General features: G+C 38.1%; 1 protein-coding gene across 2 annotated transcripts in view; it reads left to right on the top strand.

Annotated features, from left to right (window-relative positions):
* The window catches only part of FRK (fyn-related Src family tyrosine kinase), a 115,314-nt gene that overhangs the window by 45,250 nt on the left and 49,873 nt on the right, over positions 1-20,191 (top strand). For both annotated transcript variants that reach the window (XM_011935040.1, XM_011935041.1), the window contains one exon: positions 13,465-13,586. In XM_011935040.1, the coding sequence (XP_011790430.1) occupies positions 13,465-13,586 (122 nt within the window). The remainder of the gene's footprint in view (positions 1-13,464; positions 13,587-20,191) is intronic.

Genomic DNA, 20,191 nt, shown 5'->3' with positions numbered 1-20,191 from the left:
CACAAATAAAAGACTTTTTGTTCATTTTATTTACTGCACTGCTTTATTTCTACCAACTAGAACTGTGCCTGGCATATAGTAGATGCTTGATAAGTGTATTAGTCCGTTCTCACACTCCTATAAAGATACTGAGACTGGGTAATTAATAAACAAGAGGTTTAATTGACTCACAGTTTTACATGGCTAGGGAAGCCTCAGGAAATTTACAATAATGGCAGAAGGTGAAGGGGAGGCAAGGTACATCTTACATGGCAGGAGGAGAGAGAGTGAGGGTATAGGGGAAACTGCCACTTTTAAGCCCTCAGATCTCATGAGAACTCCCTCACTATCATGAGAACAACATGGGAGAAACTGCCGCTATTATGCAATCATCTCCCACCAGGTCCCTCCCTTGACATGTGGGAATTATAATTTAAGGTGAGATTTGGGTAGGGACACAGAGCCAAACCGTATCTTTCTGCCCTGGCTCCTCCCAAATCTCATGTGCTTTTCACATTTCAAAACACAATCATGCCTACTAACAGTCCCCCAAAGTCTTAACTCATTCCAACATTAACCCAAAAGTCCAAGTCGAAAGTCTCATCTGATACAAGGCAAGTCCCTTCCACCTGTGAGCTTGTAAAATAAAAAATGAGGTAGTTACTTCCAAGATACAATAGGGGTACAGGCATTGGATAAATGTAATTGTTCCAAATGGGAGAAATTGGCCAAAACAAAGTGGCCACTGGCCCCATACAAGTCCGAAACTTGGCAGGGCAGTCATTAAACCTTAAAGCTCCCAAATCTCCTTTGACTCTACATCTCACATCTAGGGCACACTGATACAAGAAGTATGCTCCCACAGCCTTGCACAGCTCCACCCCTGCGGCTTTGCAGAGTACAGCCCCCATGGCTGATTTCATGGGCTGGCATTGAGTGCTTGCTGCTTTTCCAGGTGTGTGGTGTAAGCTGTCAGTGGAGCTACCACTTTGGGGTCTGGAGGATGGTGACCCTCTTATCACAGCTGTACTAAGCAGTGCCCCAGTGGGAACTCTGTGTGGGGCCTCCAGCCCCACATTTCCTTTCCACACTGCCGTAGCAGAGATTCTCTATGAGGGCTTCACCTCTGCTGCAGACTTCTGCCTGGACATCCAGGCATTTCTCTACATCCTCTGAAATCTAGGTGGAGGTTCTCAAACCTCAATTCTTGTCTTCTGTGCACCTGCAGGCCCCACACCATGTGGAAGCCACCAAGGCTTCGGACTTGCACCCTCTGAAGCCATGGCCTGAGCTGTATTTTGGCCCCCTTTAGCCACAGTTGGAGCTGGAGCAGCTGAGACATAGAGTGCCAAGTCCAGAAGCTGCACAGAGCAGCAGGACCCTGTACCCAGCCCATGAGACCATTTTTCTCTTTTAGGCCTCTGGGCCTGTGATGGGAGGGGCTGCCATGAAGATCTCTGGCATGCCTTGGAGACATTTTCTTCATTGTTTTGGCTATTAATATTTGGCCCCTGGTTACTTAAGCAAATTTCTGCAGTTAGGTTGAATTCCTCCCCAGAAAATGGGCTTCCCTTTTCTACCACATGATCAGGCTGCAAATTTTCCAAACTTTTCTGCTCTGCTTCCCTGATAAGTAGAAGTTCCAGTTTCAGATAATATCTTGGTGAATGCATATGACTGACTGCTTTCAGAATCAGTCAGGTTACATCTTGGATGTTTTACCGCTTAGGAATCTCTTCTGCTAGATACCCTAAATCATCTCTCTCAAGTTCACAATTCCACAGATCGCTAGGGCAGGGATGAAATGCCACATGTCTCTCCAGTTCCCAATAACTTCCTCATTTCCATCCGAGACTAACTCAGCCTGGAATTCATTGTCCACATTACTATCAGCATTTTGATCAAAACTGTTCAACAAGTGTCTAGGAAGTTCCGAAGTTTCCCACATATTCCTGTCTTCTTCTGAGCCCTCCAAACTGTCCAACATCTACCTGTTACCTAGTTCCAAAGTTGCTTCCACATTTTCAGTTTTTCTTTATAGCAGTGCCCCACTCTACTGGTATCAATTTTCTGTATTAGTCCATTCTCACACAGCTATAGAGATATTACTGGAGACTGGGTAATTTATGAAGAAAAGAGGTTTAATTGTCTCACAGTTCTGGATATCTGGGGAAGACTCAGGAAACTTACAATCATGTTGGAAGGGGAAGCAAAGCACATCTTACATGGTGGCAGGAGAGAGAGAGAGAGAGAGTTCAGGGAAATTGCCACTTTTAAACCGTCAGCTTTTGTGAGAACTCATTATCATGAGAATGGCATGGGAGGAACCACCCTCATGATCCAGTCATCTCCCACCAGGTCCCTTCTGCAACACATGGGGATTATAATTAGAGATTTGGGTGGGGACACAGAGCCAAACCATATCAATAAGTAAACATTGAATAAAAAATGAATGATAAGTGATTTTCAAGGTGGTAGGTTGTGGTTATGGCCTTGGCACCAGCTCTTGTAAATACAGAAGAAACACTTGGCCTTATTGAAGGAGTTGGTTAGTTTCTTTCATAGGCATTTCTGAGAATTTAATAAAACAATGGATTATCTCCCCAGAAAAAAAACACATGTACTCATTAAAACACCTGTGCCTGTAGATCCTTATGAAAATTTCTTTTCACCTCTAAAGTTTGGACCAAGTCTCTTTTTTGTTTCTAGTCATGGAAGAATTACTATTTGCTTTCACCCTCCATATCTCCATCTCATATTTGTTTGTGAAAGAATTTTTAAGGAACAAGTCACATTTTTCCCCCTCATAGTGCAGGTGCATGAGCTCAGGACTTAAAACTCCTTTTGTGTTAAATATTGAGTGGAGTATCTTAAAACCCTTCTTTGTAGTTTTCAAATTCACCAAAGATCTACTTCTTTCATGGAGTTAGTTTCCACATGGAATTATCTGTAAACACCAATGGCCCATATTTCTTGTTTCCCCCCCCCCGCCCCCCCAACCACTGCTGTTTATTAAACCAATCTTCTCACAAATACCTTTTTGGTTTCTTCACTTGTGTGCATACCCTTGTCTTTCATTTTTTTCGATTTCTTTATCTCTTTCAAATCTGTTCAAAGTATATTTTTTTAAAGAAGACTTCCATCCTCCTTACAGCCTACAGTTAATTTCCTACTACACACAGTTGATGATTACATGATTTTTAAATTTCTCTTTCATCACTTTTTCTGAATTGGTTACTTAAAGTGGTCTTTTATCTCTCCCTTGATACTGTAAGATTTTCAAAGGAAAAGTTATATACTCTTCTTTTGCTTTATCTTTTCTCCATATTGTTAGTATGAATTTAATGTTTCTAATGTATTTCAGCACATAGAAAATGATGTAATTATTACCTTGTAGGTAATGAGGTTAAGATACCTTCAAGAGGTTTACAACATTTTATTTGAGATAAGAGATTTAATGAAGCTCAGTGACATCATAATGCTTCACTGAGTGTTAAAATGATAAGCCCCAGGGCTGAAATTTAGACATAAGCCTCTAGTTTTGCTGTTGTCTTTTCTGATGGTGGGTGTGTGTGCTATATCAGTCATAAAATATTTTGAATATCACCTCTAGTATAAGAAAAGAGAAGAAAGATGCTCCTTCTTTTTTACTTTTTGCAAGAGAAACCTGGATCTGGGGGCTACAGAGCAGGCTGCATTTGACATTATTGACCCTTCTTGAATGGTTTACATGCAATTACTATTAGCTGAGTAAACTCAAATTTGGTATTTGAGCTGGGACTTGAGTTTGGTCTTTGGTCTTTGGGACTATCGTTTCTGAAATTAGTGTCCTGTATATCCGCACGGTGGCCCATATAAGAAGTATCCTACTGCCCCAAAGCTTATTCATATAGAGAATAGGAATGATCATTTGTGGTATTTTGTAAAATAAGGCATTTTCCTGGGCATCATAAGTCAATTGCATTTACTTTCTTTGGATGTGACAAAGTTAGAAAGTAATGATTAATGCTTTCAACTCTAACCCATCCATATTCTTCTAGTTTCTGGGACAAACATTATCATAAATGTTGTACAAAATCAAAGCAGATGGGTTAAAATTTACATTTTTATTTCAGGCTTGATGATTGGAAATGTCATTATATAGGCACACATTTTGTTTTTTATTTTAAAAGAAAAATCAATATTAGCTGTCATTTCCTTTTCCCCAAATAGAGGATAGTTGTGAAACAAAAAAAGTGCCCTGAGATTGAATACTTACATGAACTTTGTCATATTCTTTGTAAACTGCTTGTGAGGAATTGCATACTTTAGATGACCAGACTTAGGGAAGTGGATTCGGACTATAACAAGATTCTTTTATAAATAGTCACCTCCCCCAGTGAAGAAAGCACAGCTTAGTTCACCTTACTTCCCCTCTACATAAATTCCTTCAAAATTTCCCACTTACGATGACTATAAGGGTGAACAACAGCAACGAAAACTTGATCAAATGACCCAAGCAAAGGATTTCTATGTGACTACAAGTCCTACCTCTGATACTTAATTTAACATTGTCACTTTGTCACAAGTTTTTTACATGTGTGCAGCCCTGATATGCTTGAATTTTAAAGGACGGAAAAGTCAATTTCATTTTTGATCTTTACATTCGTATGAAAGTGTTCTCTTTGGGGAAAGAGAGAGAGGTCAGATTGGAATCTGTGATCTAAGGCCAATTAACATTAGAAACTGTGCTGCAACTGGCCCATAGTAGATAAGCCTTCTCCCATAAACACTTTATACTGCAAGCTATGTAGCAAGCTCAAATAAAAGATTACACAAAACACAGGCATTATCTAAAGTTCAATGTTCAGTATAAACCAGAAGACTATATAAAATGCCCACATTGAAGTACAATGTATTAATGTTTCATCAACAAGTATTTATTTAACAGCTCCACAGGGCATGTGGCCAGTGCTTCATGCCACAGATAGGTGAAGTTATCAGACTCTGTCCTTATGCTGAGGAGGTCTGTAGCCTCAAGTGTACACAAAGAGCAATCTAAAAAAGAATTTTAAATGCAGCGCTAGCTTTTGTATTGCTACATACCAAAACAGAAGAGTAGTCACTAAATATTGTAGGATTCTGAGCAGGCAAGTTTTAGTATTGCCAGTATAAGTAGTGATAGGAGTGTGAATTAAGCTAGAACAGAGAGCTGATATAGGGAAGATAAAGTTGAAGAAATGGTTTGTGTCCAGATGGTGGAAGGCTTGAATTTCCAAGTTAATAGGGGTTTTATTCCATAAGCAAAATACCCCTTATTTATGTGTATGTGGTGAGACGATAAATCTAGCGGTGGTGATGTGAGCAAGGGGGAGAGACTGAGATAAATGCATGTAAAGCTTGTAGCAACAGTGCCTGCCTCCTTTTATGTGATCGGTAAATAGAAGTTGTTAATGTTAAAGAGAACGGGCAGTAAAATATTTCCATAATCCAAGAGGCGATGTTGAATTATACAAGGGTTATGGTGAGGGAAATGGAAAGGAAGGAATGAATAACAAAATAATTGCGAGCATTATTTTTTTTTGTTTGTCCTTATCATTCCATGTGAGTGGGAGTGGCAGGGCTAACTTCCTGGGAGCCAAGGGGGGATACTGAGCCGAAGAAGGTTTTGCGGAAAGGGAGGGAAATGATTACCTTGACAGGAAGAACTCTCACAGAGATTTTCTTGGTAATATTGTGGAAACACAGGTAGATGCAGGTGAGTCATACAGAACCATAATACTTCAAGGGGCATGAATCAAGCCTTTCATTTAGATACCATATGACTAAATGTGATTATGAGTGTGCCCTGCAAACTGAAAGTGTTTTGCCAATGTGGGTGACACCGATGCCTGCCAGGTCACATTCATGAGGACAATAGGTGGTTTTACCCATTATAACGTGTGTAACTATGATGAAAACATGAAAGACACTGCTAACCTTGAGCTCCCACAGGGAAGTCATCCTAGCTTAATTTCCTCATGATTGGTCAGGCCGAGTTGATTGACCCAGTTTCCTTTCTGCATTTTCTGGAAGGATGTATTTTTTTTTTTCTCCTGGAACTAGTGTTAAGAGTTTATTTTTTCAGGATCTGTCTGTAGTACTTGAAGGCTGACTGCCTTGGTCTTAAGGAGACATTACAAAAAGAAGTCATATGTTAACTTTTGTAAATCCTAGCCAGCAGTTGCTGGGCATGAGTTTTCTCTTTAAAAAGTGTAAGGGAAAGTTATCTTCATCTGATGAGAATTACGAGTTACCTAGGAACCTACTTTGTACATGTCACTGAGGCACAATAAGATTCTATTAGATGAAATGACAAAACCTTAATCGAGGTACCACATCTATTTACATGTTGATTTCCCTAGATTTTGATTGATAGTTAAGATATTTATCTTATATAAATGTTGGTATTCATTTATACTTTTCTTTTAAGGTTAACTGCTTTTTTCATAAAATAAAGTATGTACAGTTAATCACACGACAGTTCTCCTTTGCCTTTTTGGGTTAGTAAAATGGCCTGCTGCCACCTGGTGGCAGCATGTCCTCGTCAAGAACAGCAGGCAGGACAGAAGAGTCACTTGGGATGAAACTGTTAATACAAACAAAGAAATAAGGTCATGCTCACATATTTGCATATTCACATGCTCACATATTCACCTCAAATCCAACATGCCTAAAACAAAATTGATAATATCTGCCTTCAATTAATTATCTTAAAATCTCTACTATTTATTGAGCATGAATGTGTCGAGATATCAAGCACTTTACATGCGTCATTCTTCTTAATCTCAAAACAAGGCTACAAGGAAATTTTTATTATTCTCACTTACAAATGAGGAGATTGAGTCATAGAGAGGTTAAATAACTTCGTAATGAGATGCTGTCACTCTTAACTGTTATTATACTCTGCCTTCTGACATGTTGCAGGGCATACTGTCCTTTAGTCATTCAGATTTGAAATCCTGATGTCACATCATCTCTTCCATCTGTTTCGCTGCTCATTCATAATCACTTGTTTCATATTCCTTTGGGATTTTTCCTGTATCTATCAATTCTAAGTGCCAGAGTTTCTAGTCCAGACATTTACAACATGTAAATTTTTGTAGCATGTTCCTGATTGACCTCTTTTAATTTTTTATATTTAAATACATTTTAAAGCAATATATAACTATATCTTATCATAAACAATCCAAATTATAGAGAAGAATGCAGAGTAAAAAATGAAACTCCTCTGTCATTACTTTCATAATCTCTCACTAATCTCCAGGGAAGTAAGCACATGTAATTTTTAGTTTGTGGATTTTTTTTTTTTTCTGAGACAGAGTCTCGCTGTGTCGCCCAGGCAACAGCACGATCTCGGCTCACTGCAACCTCCACCTTCTGGTTTCAGGCGATTCTCCTGCCTCAGCCTCCTGAGTAACTGAGACTACAGGCGTATGCCACCACAGCTGGCTATTTTTGTGTTTTTAGTAGAGACGGGGTTTCACCGTGTTAGCCAGGATGGTCTCAATCTCCTGACCTTATGATCCGCCCACCTCGGCCTCCCAAAGTGCTGGGATTACAGGCATGAGTCACCATGCCTGGTCAGTTTGTTGATTTTTTAAAATATAAATAAACCTGTAACACTCCTAATGCTTGTAATTTACCTTTTTATATACAACAATGTCCTACAGATCTTTCTGTGTTAGTGTTATATAATTTACATACAGCAGACACTTGATAATATTTACATAATTTTAGACTTAAATTGCATACTCTTTTCATCTATACCAGAAATTGTATTTTTGTTTGTTTTTATCTAATTGAAGTATTTGTTTCTTCCAGGATTTCTTTTCATATGATGAGTCTAATCTTCTTCTTGATTATTGTTAATAAAGATATCTTTCACAGCATGGTATGGCAATAAAGGTTATTTCTTTAAATATCAATAAACTGTGTGTGTATGAGTATGTGTGGTATTATTTTACTGGATACTTTTTTGCATGTAAGTGCCAGACTCGAACATTCTCAGCTGCCTTGTACAGATTTCTAATTGGTTTCCTATTTTTATACCTCAATAGTTCTCAAACTTTAATGTGCATTAGCTGGGTGACTTAATAAACCCCAGATTGCTGGGCCAACCCCCAGAGTTTATGATTCAGTAGGTATGAAGTGATACCCAAGAATTTCCATTTCTAACAAGTATTAGCCTAAAGCTATCTCCTTGCATATTTTAAGTTCAGCTTAAAGGTTTCTCTGTGCATAGTAAGCGATAACCTTACTGGATGTATGAGCAGACAGTAACCTACTCTTGTGCCAATCATTGAGTTTGGCCAAGCAAAGGGGGCCAACTCTCAAGCAAACACTAGGCTGTAACCAATCCGGCTGTTTCCGCCCCTCACTTCTGTTTTTTTTTTTTTTGTTAGTCACTTTCCTTTTGCTGTCCATAAATCTTCCACCAAGTGGCTGCACTGGACTCTGAGCATACTCTAGCTCGGGAGGCTGCCCAATTCGTGAATCATTCTTTGCTCAATTAAACTCTGTTACATTTAATTTGTCTCAGGTTTTTCTTTTAACACGAGTTTCCATGTGATACGGATGCTCCTGATCTAGGGACCACAGTTGGAGGATCACTGATCCGTATGACTCTTTTGTGATGCTTTATACTCCTAGGATATCTTGAGCCCTTCTCAACACTCTCTGTTTACTGCACATAAGAACTGTAGCTTAAAGAGAGAGCTGAAAATGGCTGTGGTGAACATCCAGGCCTAGGGTGTGTGTGCCCTTCCAGAATGGTGCCAGCAGAGGCTCTAAAAGGCAGACTTGACCAGAATGGCAGTCCTGCCAATGGTTCAAACCTCAAAATTAAGAAACAGTTTTCATAGATGCAAAGGGTGGAACAAGCTATTGTTTGTCCATCAGTCTCTACAGCAGCATGTGCTCTAGAGACTGCAGTCCGCAGCAATTGGATCACCTTTGAGTATGAAGGATGATGTTATAAATGCCAATACATGCAGAAAACATTTTTTAATTTATATTCTTCACCTCCTGATCAGATCTCAGCTAAGCAAAATTCTAGGAATTAAGTGAATTGATGCATTCAGTCAAATATTATATTTATTTCATGGTTACTATGGATTCAATTGTAGTGTGATTTGCCTTGTAAAGTGATTGTACCAATCTATTATACAAGAGTCTGAAATTGTTGAAACAAAGAAGGACTAAAAAATTTTGCTATAGGGTTTTTCTACAAATGTAGTGAAATTGCTTTATCTTTAACCATTTGATTTATAAAAACTGCCTGTTTATATATATACTAGACAGAGGAAACACATCATTTATAGACTTGATTAGCCAAAATACAAATGTAACGTGTACATAAAACTTATGTAGTGGAGTATTTGGTTTTGAGAATGATATATAGGAGATATAATAATAATTCTGGGGAACTTAATCTGCTAGATACATTGTAATTCTTACAAAGGCTTACATATTTATATTTTGTTTAAACATTTTATTTTTATTTTTGAACCATCATCCCTTTATTTTTTCAAATAAAAATATACTTGGAAGTAAATTAAATATATTTTCTAAATACACGCATTAAAATTTATGTACCCCAACTTTCAAATGCTGTGTTACGTTTCTGAACATATATGCATTACTATCACCTCTAGAAAGTTATTGAAACTATTAAATTGCCTGGATGGTTGAAGATTAGAAACATTATAGTCTATTAATAGGACAATGCCATTCTGAGTGATCTTTGGAATATGATACTTTATATACTAATTCAGCTTTACAACCTGAAGGTAGAAACCAATTATATGGGACAAAAACTGCTTTGATGTATTATTTCTTATCTAAGACACTGCTAAAATGCTCAAATCTTACTAGTTTAAAATAAGAAATGAGGACCAAAATACATGGTGTTCTTTATCCTAAATTCCCTTTGCCTGGTGCAAAAATAATGGTTCATATTTTATCTGAGTGTTCCCAAGCCATCCTCTTCACATTACACTTCGAGGTACCACGGGGTGCGAAAAAGAAGTCTGGCTCAATTTCAGACTCAACCATCACCTCTCCATGTGGTCTCAAGTTAATACACTTTCCTGGGCCTGAGTTTCCTCATCTGTAAACTGAGAGCATGTGAGAGTGCTCATAAAACATTATTTGAAAAGACTGGAGAGCAAGCATGAGTGAGTAGTGTCCATTGAAGGGTTTGTCCCAGTAACTAACTGGAGAGAGTTCATGCCTTTCATTCTGAGAGCTAGCAAAGATGGAGGGAAATGAACTAATGAAAGAGATATTTAGATGAATAGGTTGCTTAAACATTTTAGTGTTGATGCGTAATCAATGCACTTTGAATCAGGAAAATGCATTGAGTTGATCAAGATATTTCATCCATGTTGCTTCTTTGCTTGAAGTATTTCTGTGAAAAAGTATTGCCAGTCCTGGAAATAGTTAAAAGAATGCGTGAGTACTTTATTAGCTTTCACTAAACATGCATGTATTCATAAAAATTAGGTACAGTTTTCTAATGTGTTTTCTTAAACTGTATACAAATGCTATTACAATAGTATGTATCATTCTTTTCATTCTTTAACTTACTTTCATCCTTGAACAATTTATTTTTAAAATTTTAATTTATTTTATGAGAGATGGAATCTCCCTATGTCACCCAGGCTGAAGTGCAGTGGCTATTCACAGGTGCGATCATAGTACACTACAGCCTTGAACTCCTGGGCTCCAGTGATCCTCCTGCCTCAGTCTCCTGAGTTGCTGTGACTATAGGTGCATACCACCATGCCCAGTTATTGTTTTAATTTCTATATAGTATTCAATTTTATATCTGTAACTAAGTCTATCTTTTCTCCTATGATGGACAGTTAGGTGGTTTCCAAATTCTCAATGCTAGAATTCTTTAATGGATGTTCTTGTAGTGTATCTTCTTCAGCTCATACAGCATGTAGTCTAGAAGTGAAATTGAGTAGTACACAAATACTCAGCATTATCAGATAGTGCCAAATTGCTCTCTAAATTATTTGTACCAAATTGTATTACCACTAGTACTGTATAAAAGCTCTTGTTTCACATTTTCCTCAATACCTAATAATGTGAGCATTTTAAATTGTAATGTGAAAGTCTAACATAATATTTCATTGTGGTTTTATATGTAATATTCCTAACACCAGCACATGTAGAGGCCATGTTCTTGTCATTTTTGTTAATTATTTGCGGTTTCTTTTTATGTGAACTGCCCAATTATATCCAGGCATCTTTATATCCTGTGCCAATTTTTCTACTGTGTTGTCTTTCTCTTATTGATTATAGGTCTCAACATAACGTGAATACTAATCCTATTTTGGGTTATATACTTTGCAATTATTTTCTCCAGGTTTTGGGCTTATATTCAAATTTTATTTCATGGTGACCTTGTTGGCATAGAAGATTTTAACTGTGATGTAATAAATATTATCAATCTTTTCCCTAAGGTTTTTATGTCTTTTTGTTTTTGTCTTGCCTAAGAAAACTTCCCTAGTCCAATGTCCTCAGGAAGTTTTGAAGTTTGCGTTTTACAGTAGGCCTTTAATCTATGTGAAATTATGATGTATGCTGTCGGTAGCATCAGTTTTTTTCCCATATGGATTATTAGTGGTACCAGTGTTATTTATTGAATCATCCGTCCTTTCATCAGTAATTTGTATATTTAGGTCTCAGTTTTTTACTATGTTCAAGTATTCTATTGACTTGTTTCTGCAATAATCAAAAACATGCATTTCTGTTTTTCTGTGAATTCATTACATGTCCACTTTGGAATGTTTCCATGACTTGCATGGTTTCAGTTGCATAAACAATAGTCCATGGACATCGATTTGCTCCTGATACTGACTCAATGCAGAGTCACTAGTGTAGTCTACCAAATGTTTCCCATTTTCTACCTTCTGGGAAATGGTGGGATTGGCTCTTTCTACTCTCTTTATATTTAGGCATGACTATGAGACTTATTTCCAGTGGGTTCATTCCTGAGTAGAATCTTTAAATAGAAGTTCTAGGAACCAGCCTGTGATTCGCCATGTTTTCCAATCCTGGCTCAGCAATCATGGAAGCATGGAGATAGAAACTCCCTGAGTGAGACTGACATCAAGCAGAGCTCCAGATGACCTTCAGTACCTTAATAGACCTGGAACTGAGTGAAACCAGTTGTCTTAAACCACTGAGATTTTTGGAGTTGTTCATTACTCCAAGATGATCTGGCATATCCTGACAGATACAGTTAATGTCTGTAATTTACAATTTGATAATTGGGGAAATGATACACAAACACCCTGCATTTGTTAGAAGGTAATATTTATATGTTAATGTCTCTCTTTTCAATTCCTTCCCCCAAATGCCTTTCAATGTGTCATTCTTAGGGCACTCATATTCTCTAATACCCATGACCTGTCAATCAAATTCAAGTTAAATTTTGATAGCATACATTTTTTTTTTTTTCTCCCAGCCTGTATTTCTTCCCTCAAGCCTGCATTTCTTCTCTTGGAGTATTTACATTTTTAAAGAAGTTACCTGAAAAGATCAATGTTTTACCTAAAATCTTTAATGATGATGATCATCTTTATGGCCCTTCAGTGAGGGGTCATTTGTGAAAAGCAAGAATTCTCAGCTTCCTCTTACTAGAACAATTGATTTCTACTAACGTGATATACATGTGACAGTGGCTTTGATATTAATGATCCATAATTCCTTGTTGATGATGATTGCATTCACAAACTTGTGTGTTCAGTATCTGACTTTTATATTTCTGGAATGGTAAAGATAAGAGGGGAAAAGATAAGAAGTGGAGGTGTTACTAAAAGGATATTTCCTGGACAGATGTATCTTTTTCAAATCATCTCTCCATTGCTTAAATGTTCCTTGATATTAATAAATTCCTTCTAGATATGCAAAATCATCTCATCTTATGGCAGGGTTGGACAGTGGTGGAGGTGGGAAAAGAAAGGAACTAATATCCAGAGAACTACATTTTTAATCCATCATACTTTAACATAAAGTACATGAATCCTTTGATTGGAATATTTGCCTCCTAACAGCTGGGAGGTGTTAGGGGAGGCAGTGGACGGTTGGATGGAGACGATGAGTCATTTTAGAGCCTGGGACGTGGCACACATACATGGCAGGCAGACAATGGGGCTTTGGCTTTGATGGAGGGAAGTCTCAGGACCTCTCAGAACATAGCTGTGAGAAGGGATGTGGTAGTGGGCATAGTCAAATTCCTGCTTTGTAGTTAAGAAAAAATAAATGTTGGTGTGGGTTACAGGCATTCTGAAAAATCATCTCAAGTGTCAGAAGCTACCACTTATACCTGTAATAGTTTCACTAAAGAATGCCAAACATTTCTGATATTAGAATACTATCTTGCCAGGCTTTTTCCTCTTTAAAAAATGAATGTTAATTGGTTAATTATCATTTACGTATCTCTCTTTTTAGGTGGTTCTTTGGAGCAATCAGAAGATCAGATGCAGAGAAACAACTGTTATATTCAGAAAATAAGACGGGTGCCTTTCTAATCAGAGAAAGTGAAAGCCAAAAAGGAGAATTCTCTCTTTCAGGTATGGGTATTGTTTTGTGTCATTCAATATGAGCTTGAGAGTCTGCAGTCATGAACTTTCTGTGTGAACATGGACATGATCATTTAAAATTTGCCTTATTTTTTATCTTTACAGTAGCACCAAAATTAATACTAAACTACTGAAGAGTAATATAAAAATTAGCCAAAAGATACTGTCTATGGCTAGAAGTCTCTATAAACAGTTTCAAATATATATGCTCTAGATATGAAATGGAGAACATTTCTGGTGACATTTTCTAACTTTTGCATTATCTAGGATTCTTTTAGGGAAATGATAAGGAAGAAACAAAAATCACACTGTTGTCAAAATTAATCTTGCTACAATACATATTTTTTCTTCTAGCGTTTCAATTGTCTTTGGTAAACACAAAATGAATTGAAATGATTAATACAAGTATATGTAGTTGACCTCATATTATGTAAAATCTTGTCAAATGTAGTTTTTCACCTAAGGATCAAGTACATGTTTACACTGCCCTAGGAAAAAAGAAGCACAGGGGACCTGAAAATGTACTCAGTAGTTACACGTACCTAAATATATGTCTTTGCTTTGAAAAAGCTATATTTTTAGGTATATTGCCAGGTTGCGGAATATCTTTCCTTAAGACTCTACACTAGGTCATCTCTAAATGTGAAGCTTTATCTCTTCTTGCCCCGTTCTGTTCTCTGTATTGTCTAGACCTATCATTTGTGTTATCATCCCCTTTAAACACATGTTATTCTGTTTCTCCAATTAGATGTGAACCTTGTGGAGGGAAAGGCTTTGCTTCCCTATGTTCCTATTGCCCTGGAATAAATGCTGATTAAACATGATGCCCATTTACCTCATTGTGTCTGCCTGACTCACCGAGCTGGAAATCAGGGCAGCTGTCATGATGCCACATGAAAGCAGGCTGTAATTCCACATGTATTGGGAACTTTGATTTGACCTGAACTCTGGCCAGGCTGTGTGTATTTGGTACACATTATCCTTCTCCACACCTGGTAGTTCCAAATATCAGGGCAGATGGGTTGGAGCTGGAAAGAATCAGGGGCAGTGGTTTTGAGGCAGGTGTTACAGAGTTTCCATACTTCACGTCCTGACTATGCTGACACTGAGTCAATGTGGTACTCCAGAACCACATGGATTCAACTTCACTACTACCTAATTCCACAGATAAGAGGTTAGAGAATGCTAGTTCTTATGCTCATTCTTGAAATATGATTATGTGTGATGTGTCAATTACCCCTCCTTTTTTTTTTGAGACGGAGTGTCGCTCTGTCGCCAGGCTGGAGTGCAGTAGCACGATCTCGGCTCACTGCAACCTCCACCTCCCGGGTTCAAATAATTCTTCTGCATCAGGCTCCCAAATAGCTGAGACTACAGGCGCGCACCACTACACCCAGCTAATTTTTGTATTTTTAGTTGGGACGCGGGTTTCACCATGTTGGCCAGGATGGTCTCGATCTCTTGACCTCGTGATCCACCCCCCTCAGCCTCCCAAAGTGCTGGGATTTCAGGTGTGAGTCACCATGCCTGGCCTGTTACTCACCTTTTAAATGTTGTTTATACCCAAGATGATAATCAAAATATCTACTGACTGATATGGGATGGGCATTAGCCACTCAGAACAGATGCTCCACCAGGCTGGGACTTCACACCAGTCCACATCTATATATCCAAGTGATATAAGTGAATATTTCATATAGCATTTTTTTCTCATTATGAAAGAAACATAAAAACTTTTCTATAAGCAAACAGCTTAAAGAAGAATAATCTAGAATAAGACTTTCTAAAGATGCATTTTAAATATCGAAATACTTCTCCTGTCAGGATTTTTAAAAATTCTTGACCTATAAGTATATTTTTATGGACATATACTTATACATACATCCTCAGACCCCCATACACAGAAAACCAAATTTTTGTTTTGAAAAATAATGTTCTGAAAATGAATTTTCAGAGAGATTCTGCATCAAACATTAGCTTGTAAATAATGAAATACATGTGTGTTTTGTAAACAAAATTGAGCAAAAAGGAATTTGAAAGAAAGAGACTTTATTCCAGTGAAGTTTGCAGACCCAGAAGATGCAGCCTTCTGTGTAAAACAAAGGTGCATTCCAGACAACAAAGGGAGGATTATAGTTTCATAAAAAAGTTACCACCCAGGTTCCCAGTCAGGTTCATTTATGCAAATGAGGGATTAAAACTTGCTTAGTTCTGAGTGGTTAATACAGCTGACCCTTGATTGATTGTTAAAGTTGAGTCCTGATTGGTTGATACAGCTGAGTCCTGATTGGCCAAGGCAGGTAATTTCTGAAAGTCCCAAAGTTAAAGACGTGTGGATTTTCAGGAGACTCAGAGTATGTGTGTGACCTCTATCAGCAAATGGACCCTTGGTTCTATTTTAAATTTAGGACCAGTTAGCCACTTGGGATCCATTTGAAGGACTGACTCTTTCAGGTTAACTTTTGTTAATAGTGTATATATCTATAAATCTATGTATATATAGATAAATATACACACATATGTATATACATACGTGTGAGCATGCATGTATGCATGTATGTGTATAACATGGATCCAGGCTCCATTTTTCTTTTCTTTTTTTTTTTTCAGACAGAGTCTCGCTCTGTCACCCAGGCTGGAGTGCAGTGGTGCCTTGTCGGCTCACTGCAACCTCTGACTCCTGGGTTCAAGCAGTTCTCCTGCCTCAGCCTCCCCAGTAGCTGGGAATACAGGCATATGCCACCACATCAGGCTAATTTTTGTATTTTTAGTAGGGACGGGGTTTTGCCGTATTAGCCAGGATGGTCTGGATCTTCTGACCTCGTGATCCACCCTCCCTAGCCTCCGAAAGTGCTGGGATTACAGGCATGAGCCACCACCCCCGACCCAAGCTCCATATTTCTTATTTCTGTCTTACAGTATCTTGTGAACATTTTTGCATGCCCTTTAATATTCTTCTACTCTATTACTTTTAGAAGTTGCATGGGTATATCATCATTTATTTGACTTATTTTATATTTCATACATTTTAGTTATTTTGCTGCTATAAAATATATGGTGGACATCCTTACCGATAAATATTTGAATATTTGAATATTTTTGTGGTAATATATTCAGAGGAAGAAAAATCTTCTTGAAATCTTTATGCCTAATAAGAAGACTTATAAGAGAATTCCTTGTTTAAATATATCCCTGTTTGTTTATTTGTCTTTGGCAATACGTATCAAATTAGGTGGCAGTTATTTAGTCAAAAGCTAGATCAAATGTTTTTAGATTAGCATTAAAAATACAGAAGAATGAGTCTGGATGTGGTGGCTCATGCCTGTAATCCCAGCACTTTGGGAGGCTGAGGTGGTTGGATCACTTCAGGCTAGGAGTTTGAGACTAGCCTGGCCAATATGGCGAAACCCTGTCTCTACCAAAAATACAAAAATTAATGGAGAATGGTGGTGCACACCTGTAATCCCAGCTACTAGGGAGGCTGAGGCACGAGAATTGCTTGAACCTGGGAGGTGGAGATTGCAGTGAGCAGAGGTCATGCAATTGTACTCCATCCTGGGTGACAGAGTGAGATTCTGTCTCAAAAAACAAACAACAACAAAAAAGAATGATATTTTCATGAGGAAAACAAACTCAAAGCAGAATTACCTGAATTATGTCTTTGAATAATGCCCAGGCTACAGTGACTGTTCAGAATACTCTCTAAGTAGAATATTATGGAACAAAACAGCTTTATAGGCTTAGAACAAAATTACAAGGATATTGGCTGTTATGTGCTGTGAATACTCTAGAGCTTGCTTATGGATTTAGGAAGCTTTGCAGGCCTTGCTTAGAAACCAGCATATCATTATAAGTTTCTTTTCAATGAAGTCAAACAATTTAGTATTTTAAACAAATTATCTGATTGCTGTGTATTCACTGGGGGACAAAGTAAATGCATACCATTATGATCTACTGAAAGGAAATTTTTCTTATTAGCCAGAGGGAAGTCTTTACAGGAGAAAAATGGAAAGAAAAAGGGCTTTCAATATATCCACATTAAAACAAACAAACAAACAACCCAATTGCTGACTGCTGATTATCAGTAAGGATCTTCAGATATACCACTCATAGATTTATTTCTTAGTGCGGTTGTCTTCTTAATCAGTCTGAATTGATGGTCTTCCATTTTGCTGACTGCTTTGCTGCTAAAGGAAGGCAAATAATATCCCTTTTCTATCTCTTTCTTTCCCACATGGGTTTCCTTAGAAGTATTGTCTTTATTCCTTGAGCAACAATGGCTTGGAGCTGTCAGAGAAGAGCTTCATGAGGGTGCATGATTTATTGATGCTGAGTGGGCTGAGAAGTAGCAGCCCAAGGTTGGGTGGGTGCTAATTGGGTTGTTGTGATCCCTGCATAGCTGTCTGCTCTTGTGAGGTCTGAGTAGATCTGAAAGGAGAGTTAGGGCCACGACACCTCTCATAACGGCAAGACACTAATTAGCTGTGAATTACAGCAGCGCTTTTGGATATTACATATTATATGTGGTAGCCAGAGAATCTGTCTTCATTAGATGCATGACAGGTAGTTTTAGTGACCCTACTCTTATTTGTCATTGGCAGTGAATTGTTTTTCTGATGAAAAATACCAAATTCTAACTGCATGTCAACTGGTTTGGCTATTTCTTGATTTCAATCAATTACTTTAAAGGAAACTATTATTGTTATTACCATTAATATTAATTTGCTGGTTGGTATCCTATAAGCAATAGTATTATTCATTGTTTAAAGTACACTTTAAAGAAAATGCACTTTATGGTCTAAAATTGAGCTGCAGCTGAGTTTTTCAGAGGAGATACTGCGTTGAATACTGTGATTTTACTTGAGGCAACTATGCACGTAAAAGCCTGCAGAGTACTAGAGCTTTCAGATTTTTCATCAGTGAAACCCATTCAGCACCAAGTAATAATATATTGAAGATAATTGAAAAACGACTACATTGAGGACATAAGGCAAAAGAGCTCATTAATAATATTCAGGGTGGTGCATCTAGGAGTTGACATTTACTTATACCTTTGTTTATTTCTTCAATGGCGTTCAGTATGCCCACTGTGTGCCAGGCCCTCTGGTAAGTGAAAGGCAGCCAAGAGCAGCGAGGCACAGTCCCTGAACTCAGTCTAGAGAAGAACTACAATACAGTTATTTTGTTGTGAGACAAGAGAGGGCGGGGGCCAAGTCTCTGAGGGAAGTCAGGGAAGGTATCAATTTGTGTTATAAGGCAGCTGTGTATAAATGATTATTTCTGGCAAAGACAAATGCACAGAGTTGTGAGTTTTTCTGGTGTTTTGTGGAGTAGTTGGAAGAGTGGAGGACTGTGCAGGTGCGTGGGTGCGTGTGGGGAGTGGATGAAGGCGAGGAGGAATGGTAGAAAATAAGCGTGGAAAGGAAAGTTGGAGCTAGACTCTTCACGACCTTATATATCACTCTGAGGAATTTAGACCTTGTTCTACAGAGTAAAGTTTTAGGCAGAAAGTAATTGGTGTAATCTGTCTGTTGGATATTACCTTTGATGTCAAAAATGGATGAGAGATTTATAGGCAATAGCCTTTCGGGAAATGAGAGGAACACACACAGTGAAATCACTAGTTGCTGTTTGAAATTATAGGTGCAAGATGAGCAGAGTCCGTCAGCATTCTGAAGAGAGAAGCAACCGACCCCAAGCTCAGCTGGCTGCACTGTCTCTGCTGTAGCAGAGGGTATGCCCAGAAGCATAGGGCCCCTCTGTTGCTCTTTATTTTTTATGGGCAAGTATGGGAGTCGCCCAAGGACTAGGGATAAAGACTGCTTTGGTGCTACGCAGTCTGAGTTATTTATCAGTTATTTGCAAGGTTCTTTGAGCTTCAAGTGCTGTGGGAAATGGCAGCTCCTTTTGCTCAGAAGAGGAAATCACTTGGCCTGTGGGAAGCTGAGTTCAGGTGCAGTCCCTCTGGGGTGACAGTGGGCCAGGCCTAGTGAACCCTTTGCTTTGCAATCCAGAAAGAGTTCCCAGGGTTCTTTTCTACAGTCTCCTTTCTCTATAAATGAGAGCCTGAACCAGGACAGAGTTATGAGGAATGAAGAGAAAAGAATAGAGGTGAGAAATATCTAGAAGATAAATGGGACAGGAACTGGTGACTAATCAGAAATGGGGCAAAATAAGGGAGAATGAGATTCTAGAATGGATGTCAAATCTCTGACATGAGGGATTAGGGGATAGTGGTGCCTTTGGCCAAATGAGGTGTTTAGGAGGGGATGATTTACAGAGAGAGGGGAGGGAACCAAGGGAAATAATCTCAGAGGTGCTTGAGAGACATATGAGTGAACATACAAGTAGCCATTCTCTTTTTTTGGTTTGTTTGTTTTTGGTGAGGGAGACTTGTTTGTACTGATTTTGAGCAGAGTACTTTCTATGATAAAATTTCCTCACAGTGAACTCGGAGTTCCCGTGGAGTGTGCAGGACTTTTATAATAGAAGTTTGTGATCACTGTGAAGTCAGTTCTTGAGAATATAATAGGCCTCTCTAGTGACATAATTTAATTGAAAAATAAGCATATTAGAATTTTTAGAACCAAATAAAT

The sequence above is a fragment of the Colobus angolensis genome, unplaced genomic scaffold (assembly GCF_000951035.1).
Source record: "Colobus angolensis palliatus isolate OR3802 unplaced genomic scaffold, Cang.pa_1.0 Scaffold14, whole genome shotgun sequence".
In the NCBI taxonomy this organism is placed as follows: domain Eukaryota; kingdom Metazoa; phylum Chordata; class Mammalia; order Primates; family Cercopithecidae; genus Colobus; species Colobus angolensis.
The sequence above is the reverse complement of the archived record's forward strand: the minus strand, read 5'-3'. Positions and strand labels throughout refer to the sequence as shown.